Source organism: Nannobrachium achirus, assembly GCF_963921795.1.
Source record: "Nannobrachium achirus genome assembly, chromosome: 13".
NCBI classification, from domain to species: domain Eukaryota; kingdom Metazoa; phylum Chordata; class Actinopteri; order Myctophiformes; family Myctophidae; genus Nannobrachium; species Nannobrachium achirus.
This window is the reverse complement of record NC_137833.1, coordinates 39269429-39288870: the sequence shown is the minus strand read 5'-3', so window position 1 is coordinate 39288870 and position 19442 is coordinate 39269429. Positions and strand designations below refer to the sequence as shown.

At 41.1% G+C, this 19442-nt stretch overlaps 1 protein-coding gene across 1 annotated transcript; it reads left to right on the top strand.

The window, feature by feature from the left end:
* Positions 1 to 4311: 4311 nt before the first annotated feature.
* LOC308297298 (putative pre-mRNA-splicing factor ATP-dependent RNA helicase DHX32) lies at positions 4312 to 18270 on the top strand (the record flags this gene model as incomplete). Its single annotated transcript, XM_080740711.1, has 10 exons — positions 4312 to 4581; positions 6254 to 6447; positions 8039 to 8414; positions 9399 to 9492; positions 9595 to 9744; positions 11811 to 12002; positions 12891 to 13031; positions 14775 to 14965; positions 16150 to 16340; positions 18093 to 18270. 10 exons carry the CDS (start codon positions 4312 to 4314, stop codon positions 18268 to 18270), a joined length of 1977 nt encoding a protein of 658 aa, XP_080596837.1.
* Positions 18271 to 19442: the final 1172 nt, after the last annotated feature.

The following is a 19442-nucleotide window of genomic DNA, read 5'->3' as shown; positions in this document are numbered from 1 at the left end:
CTTTTTTGTCTGTATTAGTTTGTTTCAATTAATTTTGCTGTCCGCATCAAGCTTTGGATAATGTTTGTGCAGCAAATCCAAATGATGTCTTCTCACCACTGTGGAATGAATAACTCACGCTACAAACTTGCATCAGTGATTTGTTGAATAATGACATGACATTACATTCTCTATGTAGTCAACAAGTATTTACATTCTCCGAGGTATTTGAATGTGATCACAACACTTACAGATAGCTTAACAGGTAAACCTATTGTTCTTCAAAGAAAAGTATTGTTAGTACTGTGTCTATGTTCATTGTAAATGTTAACGCCTTTGTAAAACCAACGAATACTGTATGTTGACTTGCATTACTGAAACGTGTTCAAAAGTCATTGTACAGTGTAAATATTGTATGTCAGTAATCATGTTTTTTTTCATGTTTTTTTTACAGTCACAATAATAGAATTGCAATGGACAATGAATAACTACAATTTCTTTATTTTATCAAATCAAATCACATTTAAGCCGGAGATTCAGGCTAAACGTCATGGGGTAGAGTAACTGTGAGAGACTTGAATGGTGAGTCAAATAAAAGTTCTTCTTAGATTGTTTACTGTTGTTGGTCAATTTGCATTCACTTTGAGACCATAAACAAAAGAACCACAAAAAAGCTGTAACACTGCACATATTTTACTTTAGCTAGATCACAATTCAAGAGAACAGGTCTTGCCACCGACTGTATGTATGCGACTGTACTGTATATTTACTGTGGCAATGCAATACCATTCTTTCTGGAACAAATTGCTAAGATACCGTCGTTGTCGGGTGGAAACCTTGTATGTCCAAAACCGTTTGTTTTGTATTTATCATTTTAAAAATGATAGTGAAAACAGCCGATCTACTAGCACACGGTGCGAGGCGTTGTGTGATTGTAGATCTGCTGTTTTCACTACTTTTGTGCTACAGCCTTGTATGGTGAAGCAGGGCTTTACTTTGCGAAAAGGTTTACACATTTGAAACTTGGAGATACAAGGTTTCTGCCCGACAGTGGCGATATGTTCTCTTCATATTGATGATGTTGTGGAAGGGGTTTGGACCAATCTCGCTGCAAATTTCTGTTTGCCGACCATTTTTATTTTTATTGGGTCCAAATAAAAATGGCAGATCCACAAGCTCACAATGCGTCACAAGGCGCTGTGAGCTTGTTGATCTGCTATTTTTGCTGCAAGATAATGTTGTACGATGAAGTATAAAATTCGTCTTCAGTGTAACTCTTGGGATTTTGCTGTGTGGAATCACGTATTTGTTCCATTGGTCTAGACATTATGGAGTACGGCTCGCGGCTCGCAACATATTCATGCTCATTAATCTTCCTAATGAGCATTGGCGCCCTATGGACTGGCCTCGGGATGGGCCACACTGTCATGCAATCACAACACAAATTACCCGCTCATCATGAGGATTCACAACCTAAGTCAGAAAAAAAAGAAAAGAAAAACTTTACTATCGGATTATAGAGCTATTTAACACTATTTAAAAACACTTATTGCACCTTTAAATAGCTCTATATTTTATCTTTTTAATCCTAGAGTGTTTGTTCGGCAACTATAGGTCTCTCCAACTCTTTCGTAAACAGAAAAAAAGCATTTTCAGGTGAGGATACCAGTTGTATCCAATCAGGATGAACAAGTGAGAGGACGCAAAGAAATGAGCAGACAAAATTGGAACTGAAAAATTATCAAATTGAAGCTGATAAATTATTTTTGTGGCGTTCTGTCCTGATGAAATTGGTATCTCAACCTGAACGTTTACTTTGTGTAAAAAGCTGGAGAGACGCAGAGACTCCTGTTACTGAACAAACACTGTATATCAATGATCACTATCGGAATATAAAGCTTTAACTTTTTTACAAAAAAACATCACTTACACTGTCATGTGTCTAGCAAACACAAATGTAACTTTTTATTGTCACAAGTGGCACTGTCATAATATTATGATGTATACATTAGATTTAACAGCGTGCCCTTTTAATGAACCACAGGCAATTGCACTTGCTGTCCATTATGCAATTGCACCAGCTCCTCACATTGTTTAACACTGCCACCTGCCAGCCAGCACTGGCTACTGCAGGCCCCAGTGGAACCGATCAAGCCTCTCTCCTGTGGTCTGTCTTCCCCCCCCCCATTCCCAGGGTGAAGTTGCCCTTGAGTGATTTGCTGGAGGCCAGTCTCCTCTATCACCAATCTAAACCATTAGTTTGAAAACCACAATCTTGGATCAGAGTCTCTAAGGACAACTTAAACCCACACTGTGAGGTCAAAGAGAGTGGAAAGGTTATTTGTCACTCATGTGACTGTGAAAAAAAAAAAAGATTAACCACTTGAACAATTGTATCACATTGTTGGGTATATCATACGTGAAAGTAAAAACAGCACATTGGAACGATCGCATATTTTTCAAGCTCACAGTGCGGCGGCTTGTGAGCATGTGGAGCTGCTATTTTCAAAAGAATTTAGAATTGTTTGTGTTGAGTGGCACAATAGTTAAAGGAGTTCCTGACCAACTATCACAAATGTGCATGTGTGATAATGGGCGCACATTCGGCCAAAATAGGTGAATAGGTGGTCAGTCTAGCCAATCTAAAGCTTGCTACACTTTTTTCAGCAATGAGATTTTGTGTAGAGGGGAAAAAGGAGGGGTGCAAGTATAGACCCACAGATTACCCCAGTCAAGTATATAATATAGTTGTTAAGATGAGTTGTTAATAATTTTGTATGCATTTATTAAACATGTTATGTTAGTTAGAGGGCGAGTAGAAATGTGTCAGTGAATCTTTATAAACACCTGTCAGTGTTGGCTAATCTCACCTCACTCACAGCCATGCCAGGTCATGCTTGTAAGCCAAGTTGGCCTCATTCAGCAGCCAAGGGGAGAGCCAGTCATCCTGGCCCCAGTCAGGTATTTGTGTAGCCCCAACCCCAAAGTGCCTGTGTTATAATCAGGGCAGGAATTTCATGGAGGCCATGAAGGCCATGGCCGCCGTTGCCCCTCAGTTTGGCCTTGTGCCCCTCAAAACAATGGCATGACCTGAGGCCACAGTGGCCTTAATGCCCCAGCTGACTGTACCACTTTCTTTCTTTCTTGTCAATATGTAGACATTAGACACCAGTCTCTTTCCTCTCATGTAGACACCAATCTGAGAAGCCATCGTCAAAGAAAGGGGGACGCCCACTGGGTCTGTCCTTCTTCGCTATCATGACTGTCTCGAGAGAATGTGTAGACACCAGTGTCTTTTGTTGAGAATCTGAAATCTTAACTCCCCCAAGTCCCCATCTTTAAACCAATCCAGTAACTTTGGTGCAGGGCTGAGCATGGATCAGATTGTAAATACCATCATTTATCGTTTTATTTGTTGGCCTTCCTGCCCTGGCATTTGGCCTTTGTGCCCATTGACAACACCAAAGGCCAAGTGGCCTTGCCCCAAAAATGACGAAATTCCAGGCCTGGTTATAATACATAACATCACTATTCACCCGCAAAAAAACATTGTGAGGAACAGGACTACTAAAAACCTAAATGTTTGGCTGCAAAGCTCTGTGTTCTTAACCACTTTAACCCTGGTGTCCCTATTTTAAGCATTATAGGCATTAGGCACTTTTTTTGTTGTTGCTTTTTTGCATATTATAATTTTGAATTGGTAATAAAGGATACATTATAGGTGAAATAACACTGCCATCGAGTGTCCTAATCAGGGAATTGCATGTGTGAGCACACATCTCTCTCTCCCTCTCACTATCCCCTCTCGCTATATTTGTCAATGTATCTATATACTTACATATATTTAATAATCTTTATATTATAAAGAATATGAAATAACTTTCCCTCTCAGACAGTTGCAGTGCAACATAAAACATCTATATATATATATATATATATATATATATATATATATATATATATATAAAAGACAGTTTCACAAAGGATCATAATGAAAAGCCTAATTTTATTTTATCTATAATCTCAGGAAAATATAAAACTAACATTCTGTTGTTGTGTTTGAGCACTTACCATGTTCTCATTCCATCAGTGCATGTGTCATCTGTCTATACACACTGGTATGGACACTATGGGATTAGCAGCCACATGACCGCACTGGGCTGTCCGCCTGGGTTGCCTTTCATTCATTTGGCTTTATTTGCGGGAGTGATCACCGTGTGCCTCTCAGCACTCCACTGAAGGCGGCATGAACAGCCTTTAGTTTGTTTTTGTGGATTTTGCACAGCATCCCGGCGTGTTTACCAGTTCCCTGGCTGGAACCGAATCCTGGCGATGGCACAGGACATGAATACTGTGTCTGACGAAGAGTTCTTTGAGGAGAAATTAGATTCAGACACTGAGGCTGCAGGCGACGCTGAATATGACGACGTTTTGGAGCTTAATCAATTTGACGGCCTGCCTTATTCCTCAAGGTTTTACAAATTGCTCAAGGAAAGGAAAGAATTGCCAGTTTGGAAAGCCAAGTGTGAGTTCATGGACTCTTTAATCAACAGACAGTTTGTCACTGTCATTGGCTCTGCCAAAACTGGGAGAAGTTCTCAGGTGAGTATTGTACCTATGCCTACACCAATCCTTCTCAACATGTTTCCATATAAAGCCTGTACAGGTCTCCCAAACTAATATGTAGTTGGCCGTGGACCCACAAGTGATCTACAAGCTTAGTGATCTTGTAGATAGACAATTTTCAAATATCTGATGTAGGTTTAAAGTGGATAAAATGATTTTGATGCAGCTAGAATGAACTCATTTACCTGGGATTTTACCTTGGGCTTTTACCTTGGGCTCCCCGCACACACTTGCATATTAAACGTAATGTATGGCCAAAGGGAGAAAGGGCGTTAGTACCTTATGCACATAGTATTTGTAGGTACAGCGGAACCTTTTGGGTAATGTACAGATGTGCCACTCGAGAACTTCGCATGTCATGCTATCGGCAAGACAGTGGATTGTCTGTAAATTGTTAGAACATTGACAGTGAGAAAGGAGGGCATTTGTAAAGAAGGTGTTGTGTAAATGCTGTTCTTTTTTCCAATGAAAAGAAGTGTCGAAAAGTGACTTGTTTTCAGTAACAAAAGAGAATAATTAACGAGTCTAAACAATGAAAAGATGAAGAAAGTAGTGCATGCACATCCGTGGCCCAGGTGCTAGACAAGCAGAATCATCAATACATACATACTAGACCTTACCCGTTTGAAGATATGTGCTCCAATATATGTGCAGAGTGTGGGTTATGGAGAAATTAACTGTAACTGGTGCGTGTGTGAGAATATGTGGGAGCATCATAATGTAAGGAGCAACCCATGGAGGAGTGTATATTTTTTGATGGATACAAATAATTTAACAGCTAAATTAGGTGAATAGAAGTATGGGGATGTATGCGCTTGCCATACCCGTCGGAAGATAAGACACACATCAAATGCACCCGGTGCATTAGTGACCTGTGCATGCAGGCAAACCACATATATGAGAGAGAGAGAGAGAGAGAGAGACTGCAACATTCCTAACTGTGAGATTGGTGTGTGTTAGACTTCAGTCCGCACGTCACCACCCCCTGTTGGTGGGTGGTTTGTAGTGGAAAAGCATTTACTGACTGACTGAGTGACTGACCTCCTACTGACTGACCCGCAAAATTATAGTATAGATAGAGTCTATATATATACATATAGAGTCTGCACACTGGTTAAGCTGGAGCTTAACCAGTGTGCAGACTCTATATGTCCTACTTAAACAATGAAAAGTACCTTGGAAAACAAGTATTTCCAGAAACGAATGCAGGAAAAGTACTGGAAACGCTGAACTTTTGAAATGGCACATCTGTATGTTACTAAGCCAAATGTCTGATAAATGTGTTATTAATAGGCCTAGAATTATTGAATGCTTTAGCCAGTGAAAAATAGCAGATATACAAGCTCACAGCGCGGCACCGAGTGCCGCGCTGCGAGCTTGTAGATCTGCTATTTTTGAAAAAGTTGTGAAAATGTGTGCAAATCTTTGAACATATGTATTTTTAAAGCGGACGTTTGTAACTCAAATTTTGCTTCTGGGTGGTCCCTGGAACTAGTTATTTTGAGATGGGTGTCCCTCTGTGCCGTGCTCTGAGCTTGTATATCTGCTATTTTTCAATAGTTAAAGCATAAAATAATAATACACTATAACCCGTACCCGTAAATGTGTTATTAAGCTGTACTTCCTTTATTTCAAATGTTTGCTGCAGATCCCCCAGTGGTGTGCCGAGTTCTGCCTGTCTGTCCAGTACCAGCATGGCATGGTGGTGTGTACCCAGACCCACGGGCAGCAGACGGTGGACCTTGCCCTGCGAGTGGCCGACGAGATGGATGTTAACATTGGCCACGAAGTAGGCTACAGCATCCCCCTGGAAACATGCTGCTGTAACGACACAGTCCTCAGGTCTGGAAATAGCATACCAGTGGTTCCCAAACGTTTTAGCTTGAGACCCCGAAAGAGAAATCTTAATATGTCCCCGGGACCTAAACTAGTGAAAATAGCAGATCTAAAGCTTGTAGATCTGCTATTTTCACTACTTCTTAAAAGGGTATTTTTAAATATATGGACATTCTTTGATTTAAAAAATATATACCCTATAGCAAACAAACAAACAAAAAGTTGATTACAGTGGATACTCGCATGTAGGCCAACATACACTGTACAAATGCATCCAAATTGTTTAATTTACTATCTCTCTCCCTCTTGTTGCACTATATTGAAGGCTCACTACACACAGTTGATTTCCCCTCCCCGCTTTCTTCCCCTAAAGAGAAAGGTGAACAAAAGACTTGAGGGGCCTCTTTCAGGGGCTCCTGCACAGCTGCCCAGCCCTGCAGTCTGTCCATATGTCACTCTCCCACATAAGTCAGCTGTGGAACAAAGACACACAACACAATGAGGAGAGAGCGCAAAGAAAACAGGCAGCTAGCACGGCCTAAAAGAGTCCAATGACCACACTAATTATCAGAGTAATTTACACTAATCAGGATAATGCTGAAGACTACAGGCTCAGCACCTTGAGGCATGCTTAATTAATTTATCTTGCACAAGATACTGTGCTCTCAAAAACAAGTTCATAAATCTTGCCCCTTAAGACACAATGTAAAACATTATCCCACTACTGACAAGATATTAATACTAGAATACTAATTTCTTAAATGGGGTGTGCCAAAATAGAGGGATTATTTTGTGTCCATTCTTGTGGACATGTTGTAGTCAGTGTTTTACGGTTAGGAGGAGGCACATTTCTGGTGTGTGCACATTGTACTAGGCTAGTCCGTTATGCACAAAAATCAAATAAGATTTCAGAATAAATGTATAATTCCTGATGTTTGCCTTTTGTGGGTATTATTTTTATTTTTCAGTTACATATATCATGATATATTGTTGATGACATTTCTTGCAATTGAATATATGTACCACAGATATCATGTATCGTGATATTATCGTTATCGAGGGCCTGTATCTGTAATCACCCGCTCCCCTCCAAACGCCCTCCAAGCAGTGGTGGAAAAAGAACTCACATATAAGTAAAAGTATCAATACTGCGATATAGAAATACTCTGTTACAAGTAAAAGTCCAGAATTCAAAATGTACTTGAGTAAAAATAAAAGTATGAAAGTGTTGGGATCAAAACGTACTTTAAGTACCAAAAGTAAAAGTACAAAATGTTTGAAAATAGCAGATCTTTAAGCTAAGTTGTGAGCTTGTAGATCGTCTATTTTCAAATAGCCAAGGTAAAATAGGGCTAAAATGTTGATGTTTGTTATGTTATATAATATTATAATTTATACCTGCAAAGTAACTGGTAACTAACATTTTCAAATAATTGTAGTGGACTTAAAGTACAATATTTGGATCCGTGGAGTAGAAGTAAAAGTACTGGAAATTGGAAATACTCAAGTAAAGCACAAATACCCCCAAATTGCACTTAAGTCCATTACTTAACTAAATGTAGGCTACTTAGTTGCTTTATACACCGCTCCCCTCCAGGTACTGCACAGACGACATGCTGCTGAGGGAGATGATGTCAGACCCCCTGCTGGAGCGCTACGGTGTGATCGTGGTGGACCAGGCTCACCAGAGGACCGTGGCCACCGACGTGCTCCTGGGCCTGCTCAAGGACATCGCCCTGCAGAGGCCCGAGCTCCGCGTGGTCCTCCTCTCTGCCAGCCAACCTGGCCCCAAACTGCTGTCCCACTGCGGTGGCTCGGTCCCCCAGATCCAGCTGGAGGGGCCAGGCGCTGGGGAGGTGGTGTACAGTGGCCTTCGCAGCGCCGACTACTTCTGCTCGGCTCTGCGCCTGGTGTTGGAGATTCACCGCTCCCAGGAAGAAGGGGATGTGGTGGTGTTTCTGGTCACAGCACAGGTACAGAGGAGTGCTGAAACCACGAGGCGATTCCATGCTGAAATGGTCCCGTTTTATCTCGGGGTGAACCGTGTTAAGATTCAGAGCTGCTAGTTGTTTAAAGCACTGGTTCTCAACCTGTGGGTCGGGACCCCCAGGAGGGTCCCCAAATTATTTTTGGGGGGTCCCCAGATGATTAGCTTAGTGTGCAACATTGTTTTCAGTAAACAAACCGACAAAGTTTAAGTGTGTAGACTGTAGAGGGTAAATGCACATTTCTAAAGTGACAATTTAAGGACTTTTTAATACCTCTAAAATTATAAATTAAACATTGGCCAAATTGTCAAATATTAGAGTCAGAAATTGTGAAAATAGCCGATCTACATGCTCACAACATGCCTCGGCGTTGTGAGCATGTAGATCTGCTATTTTCACAATAGAACCGTGTTATACAAAAAGTAATCCCTCAACTCTTAGCACTCATCAGGCTGGGGGGGTCCCAAGTTAAAATATAATTATTTTGTGGGCCTGAAAAGGTTGAGAACCACTGGTTTAATTTAACGTTTAATTCATTGTTTTGTATACAGTCCGTCCTATTATATATACCTGACATATACGACTCCATCTGCGATGGAATCGTTGCATTAAATCCTGAAGTTTACGAACTAAAGCAGTTGCGCAGGACTCCATTACTCTTCAATGTTTGCTCATGGCCTAGTCTCGTGGAAGCATACCTGGATAGTTTGATTGATACTTTATTGCGCATGGTGTCACTTGTCACGTTCCAAAAATAGCCTGTAAATGGGCTATTTTCAGCACACAACACCAGCACGCAACTAAGTGTAAATCAGTCTAATTTTATAAGAGATATCAATTAGTTTAATACTGTGAAAGAATGTAAACTGGATTCAAAGAATGGAACTGGATTCACTCTAATGCATTTGAAATGTGTATACAGTACCACTTCATACCAAGAACGGCAAACATTCTGTTATGTTGTTGCAGGTGTACAATCCTAGGATCAGAGCAAACTCTGCCATCATTCAGTCAATCAGCAAAGGCCAAGCCGAGAGTCGGAAACAACTGGTTGGCACAACAGGTGACTTAACTTATATTAACTGACTCAGTGGCGAGTTTGGTGATTAAAATCTCTAGTTGCTAATGTCGTCCTGTTGTATCTCGGGTGTATTCCTTCCTGTAGGCAAGTGTTTCTGTCTGTACCCGGAAGACAGACCGCTTCCTAACGAAACGCGGCCATACATCCTGGAATCTGACATCACTGCCACCGTGCTTCTCCTGAAGAGGATGGAGATTGCTGGACTGGGCCAATGTGACTTCATTGACAGGCCGGGTAAGAAACATGATCTGACAGAAAACTGTCCAAGAACCTTTATTTTTCTCATGGTTCACCCTGTGAGTTGAATAGTAGCTCTAAAACACTGAAGACGTGGAAAAACATTCAGTTTTCTTTGTCAAAATGAAATCATCCGTTACTTTATCATTCAAACCTGATGTGTGGAAATGTTATAGTTCCCTCACTGTTATTGAAAATTTAATTCAAACCTTTATTTATTCTCAAAAAACATTGAGGTTGCCCTCATTTGCAGTGTTGTCGAGATACATCAATAAATACATCAATATTCACAAAATATGTACAATCAATATTCACAAAACAAGTTTAGAAACAGTTGCAGACACTTGTGGGTAGCTCTACAATCAAAGATTTAAAATGACCATATGTTATGGGAGAACATACAGTATCTTGAAATCAAGTTGTAGCTCATTCCAAGTGGTTGGGGCATTAAAGCAAAAGGCTGTCTTCCCTAGTTCAGTGTTTGCTTTGCTGATGAAAATATTCCTTACATTCTGATGTCGATGTATGATACCCGGGATGCTGATGCATGTTTTTGTCTTTTAGGGATGTGATTGTGAATCCCTGAGTTTCATGCGTCCTGTAATGCAACTGTTACGGTTCAGTTAGAAGGGTTGCGTTAGGAGGACAGTACAGACTGGGACTGTTCTATTGGAGGGCAGTGAGCCGTGTCACAGTGGAACTGACAGGCTCTGTTTGAGGGCTGACCTGCTTCTGTGTGCTAACGATTACACACACACACACACACACACACACACACACACACACACACACACACACACACACACACAGTAACAGTAAACAGAAGAACACTAATCAGTTTATTAAAGTTTTGCCAAATTGCTTTCTGTGTGTGTGTGTGTGTGTGTGTGTGTGTGTGTGTGTGTGTGTGTGTGTGTGTGTGTGTGTGTGTGTGTGTGTGTGTGTGTGTGTGTGTGTGTGTGTGTGTGTGTGTGTGTGTGTGTGTGTGTGTGTGTGTGTGTGTTAGAGAGAGAGAGAGAGAAAGAGAGATTGTTTTTGTTTTTCAATCCTCTCTTGTTTTGGCCTCTGACGCTCTTAGAAAACATGCTTGTTTATGAGAGGAAATGGAAAATCATCTAGCTTAACCATCAGAGACCCTTCATTTGATATGCACGACAGATGTTGGTGAGGATTATAAAATCCTAATCTCTGGCTGCCTTTTTAGTGATTGAGAGCACAGTACACCCACCACCAGTCTGCCATTATTTTCTAGAGCAGAATGTCACAGAGTAATTCCAATACTGTATCTGCCACCTTCAAAACACATGTAAGTGTACAGATCAAAACCGGATTATAAAATTAAGAGAAAGGTATGAATTAAGTGATTTAAATAATTTGCAGGTCAGATATCCCGATATTGTCCACTCTGAAAAGACAGCCCTTAGATGTCTTTGCTGAAGACATAGTTTTACCCCTAAGGTCTTTAGGACCTATGAGTGCTCAGCATTAATAATAGGATCGGAGGTTTAAAAGATTCACTGAAATGAAAAGTTAGTTCTTTACCTGTGGAAAATCAGTAACAGAAACATGGTTCAGTACAACCTTGTATGTATTTCCTTTTTCTTGGTGTCCTGACGTGACATCCTTGCGGGTCATGGCCCTCCCCAATGCCCAAAGTACGTGCTCATAGCTGGGTTCAAGACATGCATACAGCCAGTGTCTGCAACCCGGCCTGCGCTGTGACTGGCTGAGGCGCGAAAGGTTCCTGTTTCACCAGAAAATACATCACGATACAGAAATGAAATGAAATACTCTTAAAATTCAATTTCATGTGACCCAAAATGTTGGGTATTTTCACCCAAACTAGTGAAAATAGCAGATATACAAGCTCACAACGCATCTTTTCGCACCATGTTGTGAGCTTGTAGCTCGGTTATTTTCACTACTAACAAAAAATTAAGGGACCCATAAAAATCTGTCTGTGACCCACAAATGGGTCCCGAACCACTGTTTGGGAACCAGTGTTCTATACAGTAAGGCAAACCTTCTGTCTGACATCTCCTGACCTTTCATGTCCCACCCAGACCCAGAGAGCCTGATGCAGGCTCTGGAGGACTTGGATTACCTGGCAGCGCTGGATGATGATGGCAACCTGTCTGAGATGGGCATCATCATGTCCGAGCTCCCCTTACAGCCCCAGATGGCCAAGACCTTGCTGGCTTCCTGCGAGTTTGACTGCGTCAGTGAGGTGGTCATCATTGCTGCCATGCTAACAGGTAAACTGATTTAACCCATTTAGACCTGATGCCCATTCTTAAAACCCCTTCTAAATCCATTCCTGACCAATATATTTATTCATAAATGTAAAGAAAATAATTATGTATGTTGCTATACTATACTGTTACTGCACATAGCAACATCAACTCTAATGAGGTTCCCTGGATTGAAAGGTAAAGTTAGTTTACGTATAGGGGTTGCCATACTTTACTTAGTTCTAGATCGAATAGCAAAAATAACTGATCTAGAATTATATTTGTTCACCGGAAGTCACACTTGGATGCAAATTTCAGGAATTACTTCATCCATTTTGTTCAAAGCACAAATTAGGATTGAAACTACTAATTGAATAATTGATTTAATCCATGGACAGGTTAATTGAATATGTTTATTCAGTGAATAATCTTTATTGTATGATGTATGATTTTCTTTTTCTTTTTCTATTCACACCTTCACCAAACACAAGCATTTGTTCCATATTAAAATGAAAAGTTACTGGGAATAAACATATTAAATTAATTCAATATCTCTGACTTCAGACTACCGTTACTTGTGATGAGCATTTACCATCATGTTGTACTTTATGGCTTAATAAAGTTTATCTAATTTATAAAATAATCTTAACAGCTCCAGACAGGTTTCCTCATATCCTGGAGGGATGGTGGACGTGAGGTTATAATTTCACAAAATTAACATAAAATGTAGTTGTCATTCATCGATATGTGAAAAATAATTTCTTGTGCCCAAGACATTTGCCACGGATTAACCCCAGATACACAGAGGGTCGAAAGCATAAAATCTGCTCCCTGGCTTTGGCCCGATGGAGAAAATAAATGTGAGTTACAGCCGTAAATCCAACATCCTCTTTCACTTTGTCACTCTCTCAGCACCTAGCTGCTTCGTCACTCCCTCTGCAGAGCGGAGACTGGAAGCCGCCCAGTGCCACATGAAGTTCCAGCACCCCGAAGGCGACCATTTCACTCTCATCAACATCTACATGGCCTTCAAACATAGTCAGCAGGAGCCATGTGAGTTAACCCATTTAGGCCTAGGATTATTGACTGCTTTAACTATTGAAAAATAGCAGATATACAAGCTCACAGCGCGGCACCGAGTGCCGCGCTGCGAGCTTGTAGATCTGCTATTTTTGAAAAATCATCATTTTTTTGCAAGTCTTTGAATATATCTACTTAAAAGCGAACATTTGTAACTCAAATATTTACTTCTGGGTGGTCCCTGGGACAACATATTTTGAGATGGGGGTCCGTGGCCAAATACCTGTAATTTTGGGGGTCCTTGACATGAAAAGGTTTGAGAACAGCATGATTTAGAGGAAGGATTTAGAAGTCGGGTCAAAGATCGGGTCAGATATTCAAAGACTTGCACTCATTTTCACGATTTTTCAAAAATAGCAGATCTACAAGCTCGCAGCGCAGCATAAAATAATGGTTAAAGTGGTTAAAATCTAACGCGACTCGGGCGCGTTCTAGGTATTTGTGAGTTGAGACGGATCACCCGGATACTGTGCAGTGACATCCGATAGAGTTGCCATCATCAAGATGACATGTCAAACAAAAGACCACCACTGCTTGACACAGTAAAGTTTGATTCAGTAAAATAATGTCTTTCTTGATCATCTTTATATTACATCAGAGTAAGTGATCTACTTCCGGGTCATGTATCGCTAACTTAAATACCAAACCACTTGGCCAAGATGTACTACATATGTACTAAATATAGCTTAAAAATTCAAACACCCATGTCACCTTTGCAAGATGTCGTTTCCAAACCTCTGTATACAGTTGTATTCGTTATTACCCTCATATTTTGCCTCTGTATAAAATAGTCCGCCGGTCAAATATGTCCGACCGGAAACGTGCGCTGCGGCACAATAGTTCCCCCCCCATTTTTATTTTTTTTTATTTTTTTTTAAACTAGATGTGAGCGGCCCGAAGGGCCGCGACCCTCTAGTTAATTACAATAGAGGTACACAGTGGAAATCCTCAGTGTTTATTCGGCTTCGAAGAGTGTCTTTCCAATTGGGCGTAAGTAAGTAAGCCTTGCCAAATAATGTGTCCCATAGCAGGAGCCTATCTCCTGTTTCTGTAGCATGAGGTGGCTTGAAGTACCGTACACCCATCCTTGATGCTGAGTGCCAAGCAGGGAGGCATTGGGTCCCATTTTTATAATCTTTGGTATGACCCGGCCAGAGAATTGAACCCCCGACCTCCCAGTCTCAGGGCGGACACTCTTAACTGAGCGACTGAGCTGGTATATTGGGTGTAGACCAAGGGTCTTCAACAGGGGGTCCGGGACCCCTAGGGGGTCCTCGGAGTTACTACAGGGGGTCCTCCAAATCTTCCAATCCCTTTTATATTAACAACTTGAACCCTCGTGTCCATATTCTGAGAACTGTAGCCAAAAATAGCAGATCTACAAGCTCACAACGCCTCGCAGCACAAGGCGTTGTGAGCTTGTAGATCTGCTATTTTCGGAAAAGAGGTTTGGTGTAGAGGGGAAAAAGAGCAGACTAAGTACAGAGTGAAAGGTCAAGTGTATTAGGTAATGACAGCTGAAGTAGTTAAATATCTGAAAACACAAATTGACATGAATCCGAAATACAATGATGATTGTGCTGTCAATCTATATGGAATCCATGAAGGTTATGGGTGGGGATCCCTGCTTCATCTCTCTCTCAACTAAGGGGTCCTTGGCCTGAAAACATTGTGGACCCTTGGTGTAGACTGAGTCTTATGCCTTGGTGTCCCCAGGCTGCGCTGTGGAGAAGTGGTGTCAGGACTACTACCTGGAACACTCTGCCCTGTTGGCGGCCGACGCCCTCCGCACCGAGCTCACCGATATTCTGCGGAGGATCGAGCTGCCCATCTCTACACCCGCCTTCGGTTCCAGGTCCAACACACTCAACATTAAGAAAACCCTGCTGGCAGGTTTCTTCATGCAGGTACGGTGATGTTGGATAACATGGCTCTCTGTCATACCTATATGTTCACATCTGGTACATACCGGTACAACATGGTGCTGTATGTTGTCCAATGTAAAAAAAATCATTAAAAATTGCCATGCTATACTACAGTAGGCTACAAGAACAACATGTCTTCAAAACATGAACATATCTCGGGTCATTTTATGTCCACACTGGACATAGGATCTCTGAGTTAAACTAAGTTAAACTAACACACATACATACTGTACAGTGTATCTGCCTGTTGTAACAACGGGACAGGATCTAATAGCGGTGTGGCTTCCCTGTGCAATCTTTAGATATGCCTAGTAGCAAGCTACTAGGTGTGCAAACAAAGCACCAATTATGTGCTAACGTGAGCTTGGCATCATGAGGTGAGCTGTGATTGGCGTGGCAGCATCAGCTGGAACACCAGAATGTTCGCCCCAAAATACAGTCGCCTCGGGCGTCTATCCGGCAGAACAGTAGGAAAGGTCTCTGCCTGCTGGTATTCCTGAACGTAACCTCTGTAAACTGCCTTACCGGTTAAACCTAAACTTATTCCTAATCTTAACCTCTGTAAAACTAACCCTTAAGTTATTTCTAACCTCAGTAAAACAAATACATGAATACATGATGTTGGTGGTAAAAAAGAAAAGAAAATAGGGCGTGCTTGTTTTGGGGCGAGTGATCTGGTTACCGTTCACGGTAATTAGCCCTATTCACGGCCCGCCCACTCAGCAACTTCCTGGTGCTGAAGTCATGTTTTGAAGGGGAAACCCTGCTAAAAGCCCATAGAGTTAACACAGAAATCGCAAATGTAATGCAATTTCCGAATAGTAAAGTATAAAATACGGCTAGCATGATCAAGAACACAAGATAGTAAAAGGCACAAAGCATTATAATTTACTTTACCGATCGAAATAATGATTTGTTGGCTTTAAGTCCAGCGATTTCTGTGTTAGTTTACCCTTCAAAGCTGACGTCAGCACGAGGAAGTTGCTGAGTGGGCGGGCCGTTAATAGGGTTAATTGGCATACTTTTGTTTGAGCATACAGATCTGGTCTGCGCAGACTCAGAGGACAGACATACATACAGACAGACCAATGCTGATCAGAATTGATTGAAAACGGTGAATTAATGGTGTAAAAATGTCAGTATGCATGTGTATGGTTCCTTTTTAGGTAGCGCGGGATGTGGATGGATCTGGGAACTACTTGATTCTGACCCACAAGCACCTGGCTCAGATGCACTCTCTGTCAGGCTACGGCACCAAGATGCCCAAACTGGGCTTGCCAGAGTGGGTGCTCTTCCATGAATATTCCTTCTCAGAGGACAACTGTCTCCGCACTGTTTCCCACATATCACCGGAGGAGTAAGTATAAGCATTTGTAGGTGTCACAATAGGACATACCGTACATGTACATTGATGCCATTATGGTCCTTTAAAGGTGATAGACCATGAAATTTCACTTTTCCTATTTTAAAACCTTTTTTTGGGGTCCCACTAGCACCTTCTATCCTCACAAAGTCCCATTTCTGACCGTTGTGTCTTTCTCTGGTTTTGAGAAGGCGAAGGTTAAAAGTATCCCACGGGTTCTCAAAACAGGCTATCCAGATTTGCTGCCGAGTGTGACGTCATCTGCCGACTGTGACGTCATCATAAAAAAAATCTAAAAAAAAACAAAAAAAAAATTTTTTTCAAAAAGATTTTGGGGCCTTGTAGATACGTGACACAGTTATACGTCAAAGTATAAATCAGGTTTCAGTGGTTAAGCAGACACATTACCTTTCCCACTGGTATAGATGCTAAACCCGAGTACAATAGCTGCATTAGGGATTAAGGATTGCATATAGAACTCAGGGAGAATGGTGTTATGGCTTAATGGAGGATGAGTGTGTTAATGAGAAATCACTGCTAGCTTTGTCACACCATATAACTGTAGGTTGCACACATGGCTTTTTAATCTGTCGATTGCACTCAAAATGGTGCCAGGAGCAGATGTCTTCTTTCCCAACTAAGACTGAGTGTCATTCCAAACCAGCCAACAACTGATACAATTTTGCTTTAATGTCTGATGGATTTTTAAAATGTTAATGCAATTTACATCCATTTTTCTTTGAATCTCCGCCAGGCCAAAGGCCAGGGATGGAGATTTAGCTTCCGCCCATCTATGTCTGTGTGTCTGTGAATCCAGAGCTAATCTTGCAAACATAAATGTATTTGTCCTCAGAATCTAATTGATTCTGCTAGTGAAATGCTGTCAACAGTGGTGGAAAAAGTACTCAAATCTTCTACTGAAGTAAAAGTATCCATACTGTAATGTAGATACAAGTAAAAGTCCGGTCAGATTCAGATTCAGATTCAGATTACTTTATTAACCATTGTGTAATACACAGGAATTTGCTTTGGCATACTACATTTTTGCATTCAAATCAATTTTTTCACATATAACATAAACAAAAACAAACACAAACCAACACCGACAGAACACAACACACGTAGTCACCACAGCAGCCATGGGCGGCGCCGGTGATAAGAAGCGGCCTGTACTGAAGGAAGCATGAGCTCAGTTCAGCGCCCTCCCCAGGTTGGCAGAGGGAGAGCAGCGCCCAGGATTACAGAGCTGAAAAATGGTTTACAAAATCGTGGGATAAAAATGTAGGGTTAAAAAAAAAAGTACCCAAAAGTAGAAAGTACAAATTATGCAGAATGTCCCATTTCACAAGTTTTCAAGTGTATAAAATCTAATGAAAATAGCAGATCTAGAAGTTCACAATGTGCTGCATCGTGACACATGTTTGTGTATTTTTCAAATGGCTAAAATGTATATAGGACTGAAGTGGTTAATGTATGTTTTGTAATAATAATCAAAATCTACAAATTAACTAGTAACTAAAGTTATAAAATAAATGTTGTGGAGTAAAACTACAATGTTTGGATCCAAGATGTAGCGTAGTGCTGTAGGTAGAAGTAAAAGTATTGGTAATTGTAAATACTCAAGTAAAGTACAAAAACCTCAAAATTGCACTTAAGTACAGTACTTGAGTAAATGTACTTAGTTACTTTACACCCCTGACAATCAATCTGTATTGACCAGCAACCCTCCCTTCGCTCTTCTGCTAGGTTTATTCAGATGGCACCACAGTACTTTTTCTTCAATCTTCCGCCTAGCGAGGGAAAAGACATCCTCCAGAACATTTTGAACAGAGAAACTTCTCATTGCCAAGCAGGGAAGAAAGCCACTACTCCAGAGGAGGAGCCACAGGTAGACCAAGCCAACGATCGTTGTGTGATACAATGATGGACTCAGTGTTCTTTACACTGCTATTTGGGGACCAAATAAGAGGTACTGTTATGAATGGAGAATCAAGTTTACAGACAACTATATGATTATATTTGTGTGGTGGTTGGGCTTCGTACAGGAGCTATCCTCTCATTCTTTGTTATTTCTTGTGTACTGTGTTGTTTATTACCAGTATTATCTACCTGCTCCTTATAGTCAGGGGCGTTAGGGAGATAACATGGTAATTTCGTGCTAATTAGTCTAAAAGCGCCAAATTTTGCACAGATGTAGCCCAGGGCATGCTCTAATGATTTAGCTAGGGCGCCTGAGTCGGCGACCTTCGATGCCCCCAGAAAACGATGGTTTAGTGATGAAAAGTGATGAGTCATCACTTTTCACAGTTTTGTGGGCATTTTCTGGGGCGATTTATAGCCCAAGGAATGTTTTTTGTGCAAAACAAATGCTTGCAATGGATTCAGCATCATGTCAAACCCCTAGTTAGACCATGCACATCCTACTTAAAGCAGATTTTTTTCTGGGTATTTTCCTCCTGTATAGAAAGTCGATGGGAGCCCAACTTGATTTGGCCGCTGTGACGACCCCAAACTAAAGGTCGCCGACTCGGGCGCCCTAGCTTAATCATTAGAGCATGCCCTGGGCTACATCTGTGCAAAATGTGGCGCTTTTAGACTAATTAGCACGAAATATCCCTAACGCCCCCGACTATTACATTTGTTACTGAATTGTCAAGTAGCATCCTGTCGCATTGAAAGCTGAATAGTCACATTCGTACTCATAGACATATACACTAAGCTTGAATTGATATAAAAAATTGCAACTGTATGTTGATGTGTAGACCTACTGTACATACTTACACAATTCAGTACGCTTCTCAAAAATACATAAATTATGAATCCATAACCCAATTAAATCTTTCTCCTTGAACCTGCAATATTGAATACTGTTAAATACTTGGTGACCATACTTTTAAGCCTGGTCAGTAGGTCATAAGTGCGGTTACATGGTCTGTTATCAAAACCTTGATTTTTCAAGAATAATCTTCAATTTGCAAGTCTGTCAGCATGATGGCTGGATAGCCGAATAGTTGGTGGTAGGCGAAAGGGGCATAAAGGGGTGCAGGGAAGTGAGATTTCCTGTTATTCAGGCATTGAAACATGCTTCTCTCTCTG